Consider the following 16246-nt stretch of genomic DNA (forward strand, 5'->3'; position numbering starts at 1 on the left):
TAGGCCCCATTTGTCTCACAAGGACTGGGTGTTGACTCGCTGGATACTTGGCAGGTGCAGGCTTGGCTCTCCGCCTGGCTTGCTTCTGAAGCACCTCTCATTATGTGTGTTTGTGTTGGTTGCTTTTACTGCTTTAATTCTGCAGAATCTCTCCCGGAGTTTTGCCCGGTATTTAAGAGCATTTGTCGGTGGTATGGATTGTGTATCAGAGTAGCATGTGGTAAAATGTCTATACAAAAAGTAAGTAAAGGTGAGATGACAGCAGGACTAAGGAGGATGCCTGGCTGTAGTCATGCCTTCTTGATTTACCATTTTTAGCCTTGCTTACCTACATGCTGAAGTAATTGTGCAACACATTCCTCATCTGAAGCCTTTATTCTCTTGCAGTTGAAGACTATTTCTCTCATACCCTCTAAAGAGATGGATCAAGATGTCCTCAAAGCACTTGAATGGAGAAAGTGCACTCTATTCCCAACTTTCCTGTCAGCTCAATCTTTGTACCCTTTGTGGCAAACCTTTTATGATACCAAGTATTGGTTGGATTCTGCTGCATACTTGTCTTTAAGAAACAGTGTATGGATGAACAGATAGAGGTGTGGAAAAGGCCGTCTATGTCAAGATGGAGTAATCATTCCTGAACAGATTCCCTATCCTGCTCCTGGAGGGCCACTATCCTGCAGAATTTAGCTCAAACCACAATTACTCACATCTCAATCAAGGTAATCAAGGTCTTCAGGATTACTAGAAACTTTAAGGCAGATTTTTTGGGGGCAAGTTGGAGCTAAACTCCAGAACCAGGACTGTACACCCCTGGATGAGATGATCAGGAGCTGAAAAGGACACTCAACTGAAGATAACACGACGGTGGAAAACAGGACACAGTTGTGAAGCATCACTCTCTGCCAGCCACCTGAAAGATGCTAGGAAAACATAAAGGTAAGGTTTTCAAGACATCAACTACGAAATTTGCTTGCTTTTTGCAACTGTGAAGACATCAGACAATTCCAAAGAGGATTAACCCAGGATTCATCAGTTGTTGTATTCTGGATCAAAACTCTTACTTCATGTTCCACCTAAGCTCTTTTCTCTCCTTTTCCTGGTGTAAGGTGGAACATAGAGGAAGCTGTGACCATCCATAACTGGTGCAATCTGGGTACAGAGGAACTAAATTTACTGCCTGCCCATTAACCACTATCAACTCCTCACCAGGACCTACCAGGAGCATGTTGACATCGTGGCTCATGACTAGCTATGCTGTATTGGTCATGCTTCATGTTAGGCCTTTGTAATCAACACAAGCATGCAATTCAGAAAATTACCTCATAGAAGTGGTTCAAACATGTACAGATACAATTAAAACCTGACTTTCAAAGTTGATTTGGGTTTCTTGGACAGAAAGTTTACCAGCACTGCTGGAGGGGAGACTGTATGAGATAAGGTGTGGAAGTTAATCAAATTTAACATGTTGGCATGGACTGGATGTAGGAGGGTGCTTGACTGCCTTGTAAGCCAGAACAAGTGTAATGAATTTCACCTTAGCTTGAATAGAGAATCAGTGAAGGGACGGTCTGATGACAAAGTACTGTACTTAGGTTCAATATCAGCTGAGGAACTTGAGGAAGAACTGAGGTTACAATGAGAGACTGGACAGGAATGATCAACTGTATGTAGACTATGACCTGTACTATGATCTGAGCAGCTTGTCTAGAAAGAAAAGGTCTGACTCTGCAGAAAGAATGAATTGACTGCACACTGTCAGAAAAACTTGCAAAGTACAACAGCCTGTAACTGGGGCAGTACCCTTAAAAGCACAACTGTGCATATTAGTACTAAGTAGGGAGAAAAAGGTACAGAGATGTCCTTTTGAGGTTACTGACCCAGATGAGCTGTTGTACCCCCTAAAGGCACATTATTTTCTGAGAGTGTGGATAGTATGTGGGATGCATATGACAGACCGTTGTCCAGTTGGGTGCCAAGGTTCTTGGCTTTATGTGTGGGGAAATGACTGTGTTGTCTATGATGATGACTTGGCAAGGATGTTTTTTGGCTGGGATGTAGAGCAGGGTAGTTTTCAGTAAATTCCACTTCAAATAATCGGCATTTATCCGTGCACAAATACTTCCAGACATTTACAGGTGATAACTTTAACCAAGCAATTTGGTATGAAGTCAGAATACTAGTACTAATCTTTGTGGAACGTGAATGGGTAGTTGTTGTGGAGATCAAGCAGATCCTTTTTATGATATCTGGTTATTTATGTTCTAAGCCTGTAATGTCTACTTCATTGAGGGTAAAGAGGAGGATTTGGTGGTTCACAGTAATGAATGCTGCTGATAGATATGGTAGAATGCATGACTGATGATAGTCTTTCCCTGGTGTACTTCGGCCATGCTTATGGGTTCTTTTAGATTAAGTGAAAACAAAACATTAGGACAATGCCACATTGCAGTAGCTATGCACAACAGTAGCACAGAATAATAACAGGCTCATTGACTGCCTCTTACTCTTGTTATGCATGACAAATACAGCACCCTCTAGTGGCTTGTACTAAGTCCTTTTTTACCAATGATGTGCCGTGTGTCCTCTTGGCATTTACTTAGTAAAATGCAATTTGGGCAACAAAGAATATTGTCTACAGTTCTAGAAATTATTAGACATGTTTTTGTGTTTATACAATTGAGCTTTAAGTATTTCAATAGAACGTTTTCTAAAAATGATACTACAAATGAAAATGATAATTTACTTCAACGGCCAAGGTAAATAATATATACAATTTTAAGTTAGATTTTCACCAAACCTTATCGTATACCCCCAGAACACTTGAGATATACGACACGTGTAGCATGGGATCGTTCTGTGACACTTTTGTGTTTTTTTATGACTTAATTTCCATTTTAGGGTGAACGATCCCTTCAGTTGCAACAACAACATATTCTCAAACACAAGTAGTGCAGTTATAAGATTGACCCTTACATTTTGGCATTGATAGTTTAAAGTTAAAATAGCAATCACATTAGTTAAGATAGTTAAAAGCAATCACATTAGTGAAATTTAGGCAAAATTTTGTGTGCAAAAAATTGTCTATTGTCAGTAGTACTGCGATATATAAAGCACAGCTCACACTGAAGTCTCGTGGCTAACTTGAACCCGTTGAGAAAACTCAGCGAGGAAATGCAAAATCCCAATTGTGTGGATTCTTATTGAAATGACTGGATTTTGAGCATAGAAATTTGCAAAGCAACGGTAAATGTGCACCTAAATATGTAAAAATCTATATGTATATATCCATAGTGTATAATAAATATGATTTTGTCATAAAAACATACTGCACAACAGGAATAACTCAGTTGTGGTCACATTAGAGAAATGTCATGCATGCAACAAAAAAGTCCATTGTCTATTATCAATAGTGTAAAGTTGTATGAAGCAAACCTTACACAGAAGTCACTTTCAAACCAAACAGAAATGACTGGATTTTGCCCACGCAAGTTTGCAGAGCAGCTGTAAATGTGACCTCACCTTTATTTCTTGAAAGAATCAAAGACGAGTACTCTTGATTCTTGAGTCACCTCAAACGGCCTTGTGATTCACTGCCATTGCAATAAATCCCCTACAAAGGGAATCACTGGCAATCCCAATTCCTCAATGCCAGACTGCTCGCTAGAAAATTACCCCATTTTAATTGATAACCTTAGTTCTAGATGTACTTTCTCTCCGTCCACTTCTGCAACACATATTTATTTGGGTGCATACCGTTGGCATAGATGTGCTTTTCCCAGCATGGGCCTAGGAGAGAGAGGACGGAGGGGCCTTTTCAGGCTGGGAGTGACAGATCTTTTATTGAAAGAGACTGGGCCCCCCTCATACACACACACACACACACACCATGCCCTCCCCATCCGTGTCTGGGCCATTGTCACCAGGCTTGGTACTCCTGAAGTACCCCCCACCCCACCCCTCCGAGGGTCTTTGTCACTGTAAGTCCCTCTGCAGACTGAAACAGTGCCAAAGCGCAGATACACACACACATAATGTGTCCTTTTCCCTATAGCTCATTCAGAAAGGCCCTTTGCTTGTCAGAATGCATCGGGCAGGTCTGCGCAGATCGAGAACGCTCTACGGAATGGAAAAATGGTGAGAGAGACTTATGCCATTATCTAGTTTTGGCTAGAAGTGTGTGTGTCGATATTGACAGCATTCCTCTGGAGATAAACCCTCTGGCCTCAAAGCCCCCAGCCCCACCCATCCCCTCACAAGTGTAAGTGTGTGTGTGTGTGTGTGTGTGTGTGTGTGTGTGTGTGTGTGTGTGTGTGTGTGTGTGTGTGTGTGTGTGTGTGTGTGTGTGTGTGTGTGGGTGTGTGGGTGTGTGGGTGTGTGTATGTGTGGGTGTGTGCGTGCAGAGGGAAAGGGGCAGTGCCCGGACCCCTACACCCAGATAGTGTAACAGGAAAGCAGTGAGGCAAAGACGTAGAGAGGGTGCACTGGGATGCCAATGAACACCATCATTTGTGGAGTAAGTACAACTTTCCTAAATATTCCTTCATCTACTGCCTTGCTGTTTTTAGATGTTGCGAAGATTCTCGAATTGGTGTAGGCTAGCTCATGTCTCCAACTTACCTTTGCCCCAAAATACTTCATTGTTGCTCACGGAGGCATGTTGCTTTTGAACCCCAACCCTAACTATTATATGCAGTCATATCTTTTGTACAAATTATTTTACATTGCAGATAGAGAGAGAGAGAGGGAGAAAGAGGGGACTCTGCATTGTTGCAAAATGATCTTTCAAGTAAGTTAAAAAGATGCTTTGTGTCGTAACATGAAATTGAACTGGTTGTACTGTAAGTGTAGCATTACAGAATTAACCAGATTACACCAATAAAAGTCATTTATAAGCTCCTAAATATGGCAATTGCACATTTGTATTCTTTACATAATGTGCAAAGGATAATTATGGGACTAAAAAGAAAGACTAAGGATAAAACTTTTCACATTTATACATGAGAGGGAAAAAAAGTTAAAAGGTGTTAATGGAGACTTTCACATTGTGAATTTAAGATGCTTTTCATTTGCCGTGGCACGAACAGAAACACCTTTGCCCTTAGTTTATAAATTGATGCAGGGTTCAGTCAAAGTCTCACCTTCATCTTTACATAAAGTACAGGAAATCTCACATTAGATTCGTTCTTTGATGCAAATTTAACTGGTTCCCAAAACTTTTGGACACGTGAATAACAAATAAATTGTATTTCTTTCTTATTTAAAAATATCAAATTAAGTGGCGTCTGCAAACTAATTATTTTAACCAAATGATTTTCAAATGAGGTGATTTTAGTTGATGTATAAAGTCAGTTCTCCTTAAAGGAGAACTCCAGTCAATTTTAACATTAAGCTAATTTTTTTGAGAACAACGACAAAAATCGGTGTTGCCTACACCGAGTTATTCTATTTTTAAAATTTGCACCCTGTTGACTTCAATAGGGCAAGTACTAAACCTGCTTTTAGCCTCTTAACATCCTTGATGTGTCATTACAAGTGCCCAGCCATGTGAGTGATTCCTTCTGAGTGAACACGAGTGAATCTGACTGCAGTAGATGTGAAAGATATGAATAAAAATGATGTTATTTCAGCCAGCGCACATACCTGTATTTACATCCTGTTTTCGGTCGAAGTCCAAAGTAATCGATTGTCGAGTTCACGCGCGTGATCATAGGTAACTAAACCTATGCGGGTGAACTCGACAATCGATTACTATGGACTTCGACCGAAAACAGGATGTAAATACAGGTATGTGCGCTGGCTGAAATAACATCATTTTTATTCATATCTTTCACATCTACTGCAGTCAGATTCACTCGTGTTCACTCAGAAGGAATCACTCACATGGCTGGGCACTTGTAATGACACATCAAGGATGTGTACAGGTTTAGTACTTGCCCTATTGAAGTCAACAGGGTGCAAATTTTAAAAATAGAATAACTCGGTGTAGGCAACACCGATTTTTGTCGTTGTTCTCTGTATTGACAGCACTCCAAATGTACAAAAAAATGAGCTTAATGTTAAAATTGACCGGAGTTCTCCTTTAAGTTCACACAGGTGTCCCAGCACCTTGCACTTGCCTATTTTGAAACAGTCTATTTTAATAAATAAAAAAAACAACTCTATTATTGTTCTTTATAACAAATGCAATGCAATTCACAGATTTTTAGATGTAGCTTAAATATACATATTCTGGCCTAAATTCTACACCTTAAAATAAAGTGTAACCCTTAACACTTTAAAGGCCATTTACACAACCTACACCTAAAAACAGAAAACTTTTATGCGTTTTGGCTGTTCATCTACACGACAACAGCGTTTTGGAGGCCTGAAAATGCAAACTTTTGAAAATGGGTTTCAAAGTGCAAGTTTTTGAAAACGATACCGTTATCGTCTCAGTGTAAACTAAAAAAAATGCAAATTTGTGAAAACGGTGACTACATACCATAGACAGTAAAAGAAATGGACGCAGCGACCCCATTGGAACTCAGTTGAGACAAGTGAAGCCCGTTTTCAGCGATTTCTTAGCACTTCCTTTCCTGACGCGCAGACTCAAACAGAGCAAAGCGTTACACGGACCACGTGAGCAACCCGTCTGTCTTCTAGTAGCTGTGCCGAGAGAAATCTGAATCATTCCCTTCCGAATCTTGCAGAGACGGAGAGTGTGAGTAGGAGCTGTCCATGAGCTTGGAGCAGGAGAAACTTTTGCTAGGTATTCTGATTAATTATAGTCATTTTGCCTCCACGTCCCCCCGATTGCCCGCGAGCTTCTCCTCCCGTCCATACGGTAATCTCTCTACTGTGCGACAGAGAGTCGCATGGTTATGACGCAATCGTTAGCCTACTTTTACAAAAACTGCTTCTACGGGGCCATAACATAAGCTACAAGGTAATGGAGTATTTTATACATTGTCGTGTTTCTTTAGAAATAAAAAATGGACAAATGGAGTCTTCAAACGCCTCAGATGTAAAGTTATTCGCTGTCAAAGTGACGCCAAAATGAATGGAAGTCAATGGGATTGCTAACGCAAGTGAAGTTCCGCTCAAGATGGCGGCACCCGGCCGACTTCAACTTCCGGTCGACTTCCTTCCCGCTTACTACATACGCATGTGTATTACGTGTTCAGTCTATAGATGCATAGTCTTTCTTTACAAAGTGACATCGCCATCTACTGGCCTGGCAGTAGAATACAGCGTTTTTAATCGTCTTCGTGGATCTGTGTGAGCGGGAATCGTTTTGACAATGTTGTCGTTTGAACTCGAAAAACCCAAAGGAAAAACGTTTTAATTTTTAGTACATCATTGTCATGTAAACGTACCTTTAATGTGTCCTTGTTACACTGCAATTACACAAAGATGTACTGAGCAATATTAATTAACATCATGTACTGTAGGGTTAGGGTTTGGTTTAGTGTTAGTTGCTTGAAATTATGCATACAGTAATTAACTGTTACAGTCTTAACACATGGAACATTAGTAACAAGGACACGTTGAAATAAAGTGTAACTAAAATGCAACAACACTTATAAAGATGTGACAGCCATCCAGCCCACTATAGTTTAAAATTTATTTGTACTTTATTTGTTTCCGCTAATTATAATTAAGGGTTTCATTGTGCATTTATCATTCAATTGCAAACATCACTGAAAGCATATTTTCTCTGTAGATAAAACATACAACAGTAGTTATCTGTTGCAGGAATGGTCAGTGAAACAAGTTATTACGTTACACATGCACACATAAAAAGTAGTTATTACGCATTCTGTAGATTTCTCAGTTGGTGTGAGAGTTTTTATGTTGTGTGTGAGTTAAAGGTTTTTACCGGAGCTGCACTGAAAGACTGGAATGCTCATGGTAGTTTAGCTCTCCACAGCAATGCATGAAGTGCAAAACACACCAAAATTTTATGGACTCATTCATGGGAAATGCGCATCACTACCTGTTCTAGCTGCTGTTCGCTATGCAAGCAGAGTTATTTTGACGGATTGGACCCTCTGTGTGTTTCCCCTTCATCTATGTGTGTGTTTCTCAGTAGAGGGGAATTTAGAGACTCGCTCCGTCTCTCTCTCGGATGCAGTCATAAACACACACACTGCAGTGTTGCGTCTCAGTGATGATGTCATCCTGTCTGCTGCAGTACTCTTGATCTTAGAGAGAGGGGGAAAAGCTGGGGTGGGTGCTAACAGGCTTATTTATCCCTTTTCCTAAAATTATTATAGGTTTTATTAGCTATATTAACGTTATCATTTGCTTTTTGCAAGATTATTACAGCATTGCATTGAAAGCTTGATCATTCACAGTGAAGAATCAACAGGACTGTCCATTTATTTTGCTTCAAAAATCATGCTTTCATAACAGTACTTGTTAGGATGAATTTTCCTAAGAAAACCTATCAATTGTGGCAGCTGTTGAATCATGCAATATTAGTAACCATGAGGAGGTTTAGATTTTGGTGGACGTTCATTCTTTATTTCTGCTTTATTTCACTGAGGGAATTTCCATTTTGATCTGGAAGGGTCAAAACAGCATCTTTTGCTGCGTTTGGTTTGTTGGTGTGGAGAGTTTGGCAACCCAGAGGCAAAGCATTAGGTGTGGTCTACATGATCGCCTCCTCTGCCTTATCATCTGCAAACACACTCATATACAGCGAATGCACTTTTTACATATGTACTCCTAAAATGATTACTCATTGGCAGTTTTAAAAATGTATCAATACGTTACTGAAATGACTAAAAACAAAAAAATCTAGACTGGAGGACTAAAACTTCAAGATTTTAATCATCTTAATTATTGAGATGTCACATTTCCTAATGTTTTTAGCAGTAACCCACAAAATCAACCAACTTATATGCCAACCTATGACTTTGATCAAATAAGCAAAACATTTAAATTTATAGTGACTAAATCAGACTAAAATTAATTAGGTTTTTTATTTGAGATTTGAAATATCAGACTTTTTATGGATGGCATGATGCCATCTCTTTTGTTTTGTCAGTGCAAAATAGCATGTGGTGTTAGGATAGACAACTGTAAAAATCATACGTAAAAATTTCAATAAAAACATAGAGCATCCATGCATGGCTTTTGTGCCAATATTTCCTATAAGCATTGCCTCTGCACAACAGGAGGTGGAGTGTGTGACTGTTCAGGTTTCATGTTCAGGTTAAAGTTTTTAGTGGTAAATTCAAAAGTCATTCAAGGTCAAAACATGGTGACGTCAGCTCTGCTACTTTAAATTGTTTTTCTATGTAAACATGCACTAGATGGACGCCTGAGCGCTCTCGAGCCAGAGAGATGGGGGGTGAAAAATTGTGCTCCTAATTCTTGGGAGGTCACCAAGTCATCCCCATGCCAACTCACACTTTGTTGTTCTGCATGTGTGGCGTGTCTCCATGTACTTGTCGAGGATGTTTGATCAGTGAGAAGCCGTCCTGCTGCTAGGGAAGGTACACACTCTCACACATTCCGGTCGTCATCGCCACAGCAACAACGGAAACGATACAATGTACTTAAACTGATTCAAAAGAAAATCTCAGTTTCAAGGAGGTGCTAATTTGTGGAAATCTGTTCATATGCACTTAAGACACGGAAGCGGATCCACGTGTGGGATTAAAATCTAAGGGTGTTGGTTGGAATTTTTGTAAATGTGTATCTAAATTAATTTTCTAGAAATCTTTCAGTCTTTGGCTAAAGATGTGAAAGCTTCTTCGTACACCGAGTGAATTTATTGGACAGAAGAAACCATGGTATAGTGATCAATGTTTTTTTTATTTCTTTTAATTAATTACACAATGCGATAGAATTCTCACACACCAGCTGCAGTTCCTTCATGAAAAAGCTGGTATGTGGGTGAGAATGTGATTTTATGCCTGTATTGCTGAATGTGATTAAGTTTAAGTTTGTCTCCACGCACATATAATGTGCTATTTATTATTTGAGACTCGATGCCAAAAATTCTTAAGATGCTTTTTAGGATGCACTACTGAGAAGAGAAAAACTCGTTTAACCTTTTCCAATCTTTTTCCCAATCTTTTTCTCTTTCTATCCGCTGTCTGATCTTGAATTCTCTCTTTCTTTTGCAGTGTTATAGAGCTCAGTTGCACTGATCAGTGAATGAATCACAGTTTCTTGGTTATATGTTTAATATTAAAAGACCCCATGAAAACAAAAAAAGTTTTGTCTATTAGAGACCATCTAAATGCTAGTAGTGTACTTCATAAAGTTGACAAAATAATCTTTTGGAAGATATACAGTACACATTTTTGCACATTTGTCTTTCTCTTCCAGGAAGAAAATACCTAAAATATTGATCTTCTTGGAAGGAAATTGTAAATTCATTTCATGGGAGCTTTACACTTTGGTGTGTGTACAGTAAATATGCATTTGTGTATTTAATGTTGAAAAGTGTGTCCTTTATTATTTTTTCTTAGTTTTCCTGGTGTTGCCCCATTTAGTTGTTGTTCCTGTCTTTAAAAAAATATACTACTATTAATCAAATTTCATGTCACGATTGTTATCTTATTAAACACTGGTGAGATTCTAAGATTTTACAAGTCTATGAAAATACAGAATGGCTAGCCTATAAAGCCTTTCATTTTCATGTTATGATTATGTCAAAAACTCGTATTTTATAAATTCTATCTTCCTGTATTACTTCCTGTATTTTTCCTCAGGATGCCACCACCAGTTTCCTCCGTGCAGCTCGCTCAGGTAATATGGACAAGGCTCTAGACCACATCAAGAATGGCATCGACATCAACACAGCCAATCAGGTAAGACTCCCTCAACTCATCCCATCATGCCATCTGTGGTTTTTCAAAAGAGGAACACATTTGTCTGATTGACAGCTATCATTGTAGTCCATTGGGCTTCTGAAGCTTAGAGTCACAGCCAGGCTTCAATAAGAGATGAAATGTCATCTTACAGATCAGATCGTCTTACAGATAAATACGTGATCTTAAAAATGTGCTCTCAGAGTGTTTGAAAGGTTTGTTCCCTGATGAAAAATCCAGCTTAAAGGGGAACTATGCAGTTTTTTTTTTTGCTTAATTTACCTTAACTGAACAGCTTCGGAGCCATTGGAATGGTTATATGACTTTTTTCGGGTTGAATGGTGGCCGTCTCGCTTCCCTCTAGCGCCTGTGAACGGAAAAACCACCCTTGCAACTTTGGGCCGGCGGGAAGTATCGCGGGATATAAACATTATAAACATTACCATTTGAACATGACAATATAAGATGGCTTACGGACAGAGTCAAACGCAAAAGACGCTTAAGAGAAGCGAGAGAATTACAAGAGATAGAGATAGAAGAAATTGCCAAAACTGCATAGCGCCGCTTTAACCAAGCATGAATTCCATGTTGGTCCAGGCTGGTTTATGCTGGATAGAGTGATGGTGGACCAGTCATGCTGTTCTCAAGCAAAACTAAGCATCCCTTTTCTGGTCTCAGCATGCAAAACATGCCTTGTGCTGGTGACCCGCACACAGTTGCATGTATTGCATGCATCATATATTACACAGGGCCACCTTGCTCACATGTAGCGCGACATCATTATTTCTGTGAAGTGGCAACAGTTCTTACTCTTAAAAATAAAGGTTCCAAAAGAAGAGTTTTCGCAGTGATGCAAAAGAGGAATCATTGTTTCACTTTATTTTGATGGTCCCTTAACACATTCTGTTGACTATAAGTAACATTGCACCTACCTGTACATGTCTACTAACTCTCATTAGAGTGTTAGTAGAGTATTAGTAGACTGGTAGGGTTCGGGATAGAATAAGTTGACAGTATAATGTCTGTTGAGGAGCATCACAATAACGAGTTAGCAGATATGAATTAGACAGTCTACTAATACTCTAATGAGAGTTAGCTGACATGTAGTTGCAAAGTTACTTATAGTCAACAGAATATTCAAAAGGGATCATCAAAATAAAGTGTTACAGGAATCATTTTTGGTTTCCCAAAGAACCTTTGAGTGATCAGTTCTTAAAAGAACCATTTTTTTTCTTTGTGTGAAGAACAATTAAAAAAAAATCTACTATAAATGACCTTTTGTGGAATGTAAAAGTTCTATGGATGTTAACGGTTCTTCATGGAACCATCAATGCCAATAAATAAACTTTATTTTAAAGAGTGAGAGCTGCCGAGCAGAAGAACCTTACCTATAATGGGAAGGGGATCCATATTTTTCTGGACTCCATTTCAGAGATGGCAAAGCACGGGGTAGAGAGCAACTCTTTGGATAAGCCAGGGATTTGGTATGAACGCCGGTTAACAGGGAACTTCAAAAGCAGCGAAACTGTATTCACAGTTGATGGCAGCAATGCTATACATAGGTGATGGAGATCAGGAGAGTATAGGTTTAATCTTTATTGATAAATATGTTCTTCTTTAATGAACATATTTGGTTCATCTGAAGTTGATGTTTACGAGTTATATGGTGCCTTTTTACCTGATTTTTGTGCTGAAACAGTTGGTACATGATATGATGGTGGCAGCTGCATAAGAGTTTGCACTAAACATGGAGTCAGAAGAGGAGATAGCTTTGCCATAGCTTTGGATATGGATTTTTCAAGCTGAGGAAATCAATGCCTGTTCCAATTTGCAATAGTGATATCTGGTTCATGAAAGAGCTGGCTCTTTTCAATGAACCTGTTCAATCAGTTCGCAAATTGCACTGAATGATTCATTAGAGAATTGGACTGATCCGATTGTAGCTGTTTTTGACTCAACAACTCACAATGATCCAATTCAAATGATCGGGTCTGAGCAAGTCTTCATATCTGACTCTAAATGAGCCAAGACTCGCGAGATTCCCAGAGCTTGAGTACATGTGACTGACGGCCTGAAAGTAAGATACTAATGCTGATTTTTATAATGACTGTCCATTATTTCTGAACTAAATCTACTGTAACAGGGTGAGCTGCCCTGTCTTAACAGGTAGCCAACTGGATATATTTACTTACTTACTTTACCTTAGTGGACCTGTGGGGGGAAAAATGATTGTAAATGTTCTGTTTCCATGCCTGAATCCACTTTTTAATGGCACTGCATGTCTATTGTGCACAAATGCTATTGTGTGTATGCCCAGTAGTTGCATTCATGTCCGCTTGTTTTCCCTTTAGCCTGTTTTTACCCTGACATTTCCTGCTGTGGGGTGGGTCTATCAGGAACGCCAGCAGTAATTGAGATGATAATGCCCTTTGATTAATGACCGCATGTGTTGTGAGTGATGACTTCAGCGCTTTTCTCCATTTAGTCCTCATACAGTAGCAAACGTGTGAGCAGGTCCTCAGAGCTCTCTGGAGGGTTTCAGTGACCCCGACTACATGCACCGCTGAGCTCGTTGAAAAACTCCTTAAGCTGCAAGACTCTTGAGCGATACGTGAAGGCTATACTGGAAAATAATATATTCTTAGTTAGAATTATTGTCTTGCCCTCCATTCAAATATATGAAGAGTTCAGATGCAAAAGCCTCTAAGTATCATCTGAAATTTTCTTCTAGAAAGATAATTTTTATCAAGCTTGTATATTTAAGTTCAATAATTTCACTGAAATGGCAATGCAAATTACCTATTAATTGTCATTTAAGTGAAATTAACTTATACAAGCTTTATAAAAATGATTATTCTTGAAGAAAATTTCAGATGGCACTTAGAGGCTTTTGCATCTGAACTCTTCATATACTTAAAGCAAGATACGCTCACTTGACAAACAAACTTGTTAAGAGTTATTTTCAGTAAATATATCTTGAATTAAATGTACTATTCTTACCGCATAAGTCAAATGTTTTACTTTCTTTTTTAAGTTTAAATCTAATACGGTTGCCTATCAGTCGGTCACTCACGACGTACGTCTGCGTTCCCTCCTTCAGGGAACGAGGGTTACCATACGTAACCGAGACGTTTAAAAAAAAATTCAATGGGGTAAGAAAATCAAATTATATATTGATATACAGTGTATTATATGTTCTCTGGCTTAATATATTGTCCAATTAACTAAAAATACAAGAAATATTTTTGTTTGGAGATTTGTGTTGTGTTTGGAATAGAATAGGGTTACTAGCATTCTGCTTAGAGTTTAGAGTTTAATATGAATCATATTAGCTGACTTAATTCTTTTTCAATGACGGCTTATAAGGTGCATGTGATCCATGTGATCCACTTTTTCCAGTGATAGAGACCCAGAGTTTGACATCTCCACCTCTAAAAGAACAAGCCTTCGTCCTTCGGATGAGACGTTAAACCGAGGTCCTGACTCTCTGTGGTCATTAAAAATCCCAGGATGTCCTTCGAAAAGAGTAGGGGTGTAACCCCGGCATCCTGGCCAAATTTGCCCATTAGCCCCTGTCCATCATGGCCTCCTAATCATCCCCATATATACTCATTGGCTTCATCACTTTGTCTTCTCTCCACCAATAAGCTGGTGTGTGGCGCAATATGGCTGCCGTGTCATCATCCATGTGGTGTTGCACATTGGTGGTTTTTGAGGAGATTCCCACATGTAAATCACTTTGAGTGCTGAGAAAAGCGCTATATAAATGTAATAAGTGAATTAATGAATTGAATTAAGCTTTGTGCATCCTTGAAATGTTTTTGAAGCCATCTGTTGTTTGATATTCTACAGATGCTGCTTTGTAAATGTTCAGTATTTTTTCATCCATCCATCCTTTTTCTTTTGTTTCTTCGTTCCTGTGCTTGTTTCTTTGAGTCAAGTTGAGATGGGGTGAGTGGTCTCTACACTCAGAGGGGATAATATCAGCAATGTGAGAAAGGTCCAACCTCACATGTCCTGTGAGGCTGAAGGAAGGCTGTGTGAGGTTAGACCTATCCCACATGGCCCGTATTCTTCCCAGCAGAGAGACCACCGGCCTGCCATCCACCTATCATCATCATCATCATCATCATCATCATCTTCATCATCGGTTGATGTCTTTTGACAGTGCTTCCATGTGTTTTGTGAGAGTGGGTGTAAACTACAATCCTCCCACTTCCCCATTTAAGTCTCTTCGGGATGTTGCAGTTTGATTTGAGATTGAATAACCTTCAGAGTGAGTTTGCTCTGCTGTCTCTTTCCCTTCACAGAATGGACTCAACGGGTTGCACTTGGCCTCGAAGGAAGGCCATGTTAAAATGGTGCTGGAACTACTGCATCATGGTATTGTACTTGAGACGGCCACAAAGGTAAGAGTTAGAGCTACAAAAAGCCACAAAAAAGTATTTGGATGTTAACTCTTTCCCCACCATTGACGGAAATTTCCAGCGTTCCGTGTTTTCACTGTTGTATGGTAGGGGGCGCTATTACGCATCTTCTGAAAGAGTCCAGAATCTCCTGACCAATAGACATGTTAAGCAGAAGCAGAAACAAGCGATATTATATCTAAGCAGATGCATACGGTATGTAAAATAACACGATCAACAACATTAAACAGCATATAAATCAAAACTGCGTAACGTTACTGAATGAAATATCGACCCAGGACGAGCTACAGGACTGTAAAGCTTTGGGTGTTGATGGACTCAATCTACTCCATCTGTGTTTTGATCATCGTTCTGAATCTGATCCAGACGTAGTCTTTGACAAAAACACGATTTTCTCAGCTTTTTGCTCAAAATGTTGCTTTTTTATGAAACTTACCCACATTCAAGTGTTAAAAAAGGAATGCATGAAGCTATAGTAAAACGGGGTTTTGTTTTGTTTATAAGCAGTGGGTCTTGTTCTTTCTTTTGATATATTGCATGTTCAGATATTCATACAACAAAATATTCTGGGGGTCATGAAACTTTTGTGAAAATGATCAAAAATGCTCGCGGTGGCTGGCAACTTTTTTCAAAAACTCTGGTGGGGAAAGAGTTAAAAAAGTATAGAAAAAATATATATATCATTGCATTAGATGTTAGAGCTTTTGGCAGAATTAACTTTTTAACGCATTTCATTTTAACTAACAGATCTAGTTATCTAATTCAATCTCTTATCTCATACAATGATATCCATACATTTTAACATGTGTGTGACAAATGTGTTCGAATACTTTTTGTGGCCACATTCATGAAGCAATTATAAACTTAACACAAAATCTTGATTCGACGCTTCACATGTACCTTAAAAACCATCGTGAAACACTTTAGCATATTTATAAAGTCCTTATTATTAAATAATATACATTCAAATAATAATCTTAAGTGCAAACTGATTGTAATGTTTTGAACACT

The 16246-nt window shown here is 39.0% G+C and overlaps 1 protein-coding gene across 1 annotated transcript in view; it reads left to right on the forward strand.

Moving 5' to 3' along the window:
- The first annotated feature begins 4437 nt into the window (after nucleotides 1–4437).
- Nucleotides 4438–16246, forward strand: part of ank1a (ankyrin 1, erythrocytic a) — an 80499-nt gene continuing 68690 nt past the window's right edge. The window contains exons 1-3 of the mRNA XM_081364597.1: nucleotides 4438–4513; nucleotides 10710–10808; nucleotides 15119–15217. Coding sequence (XP_081220723.1) covers nucleotides 4487–4513; nucleotides 10710–10808; nucleotides 15119–15217 — 225 coding nt within the window. The 5' untranslated portion in view covers nucleotides 4438–4486. The remainder of the gene's footprint in view (nucleotides 4514–10709; nucleotides 10809–15118; nucleotides 15218–16246) is intronic.

Source organism: Scardinius erythrophthalmus, assembly GCF_964197995.2.
Source record: "Scardinius erythrophthalmus genome assembly, chromosome: 5".
Classification (NCBI taxonomy): Eukaryota; Metazoa; Chordata; class Actinopteri; order Cypriniformes; family Leuciscidae; genus Scardinius; species Scardinius erythrophthalmus.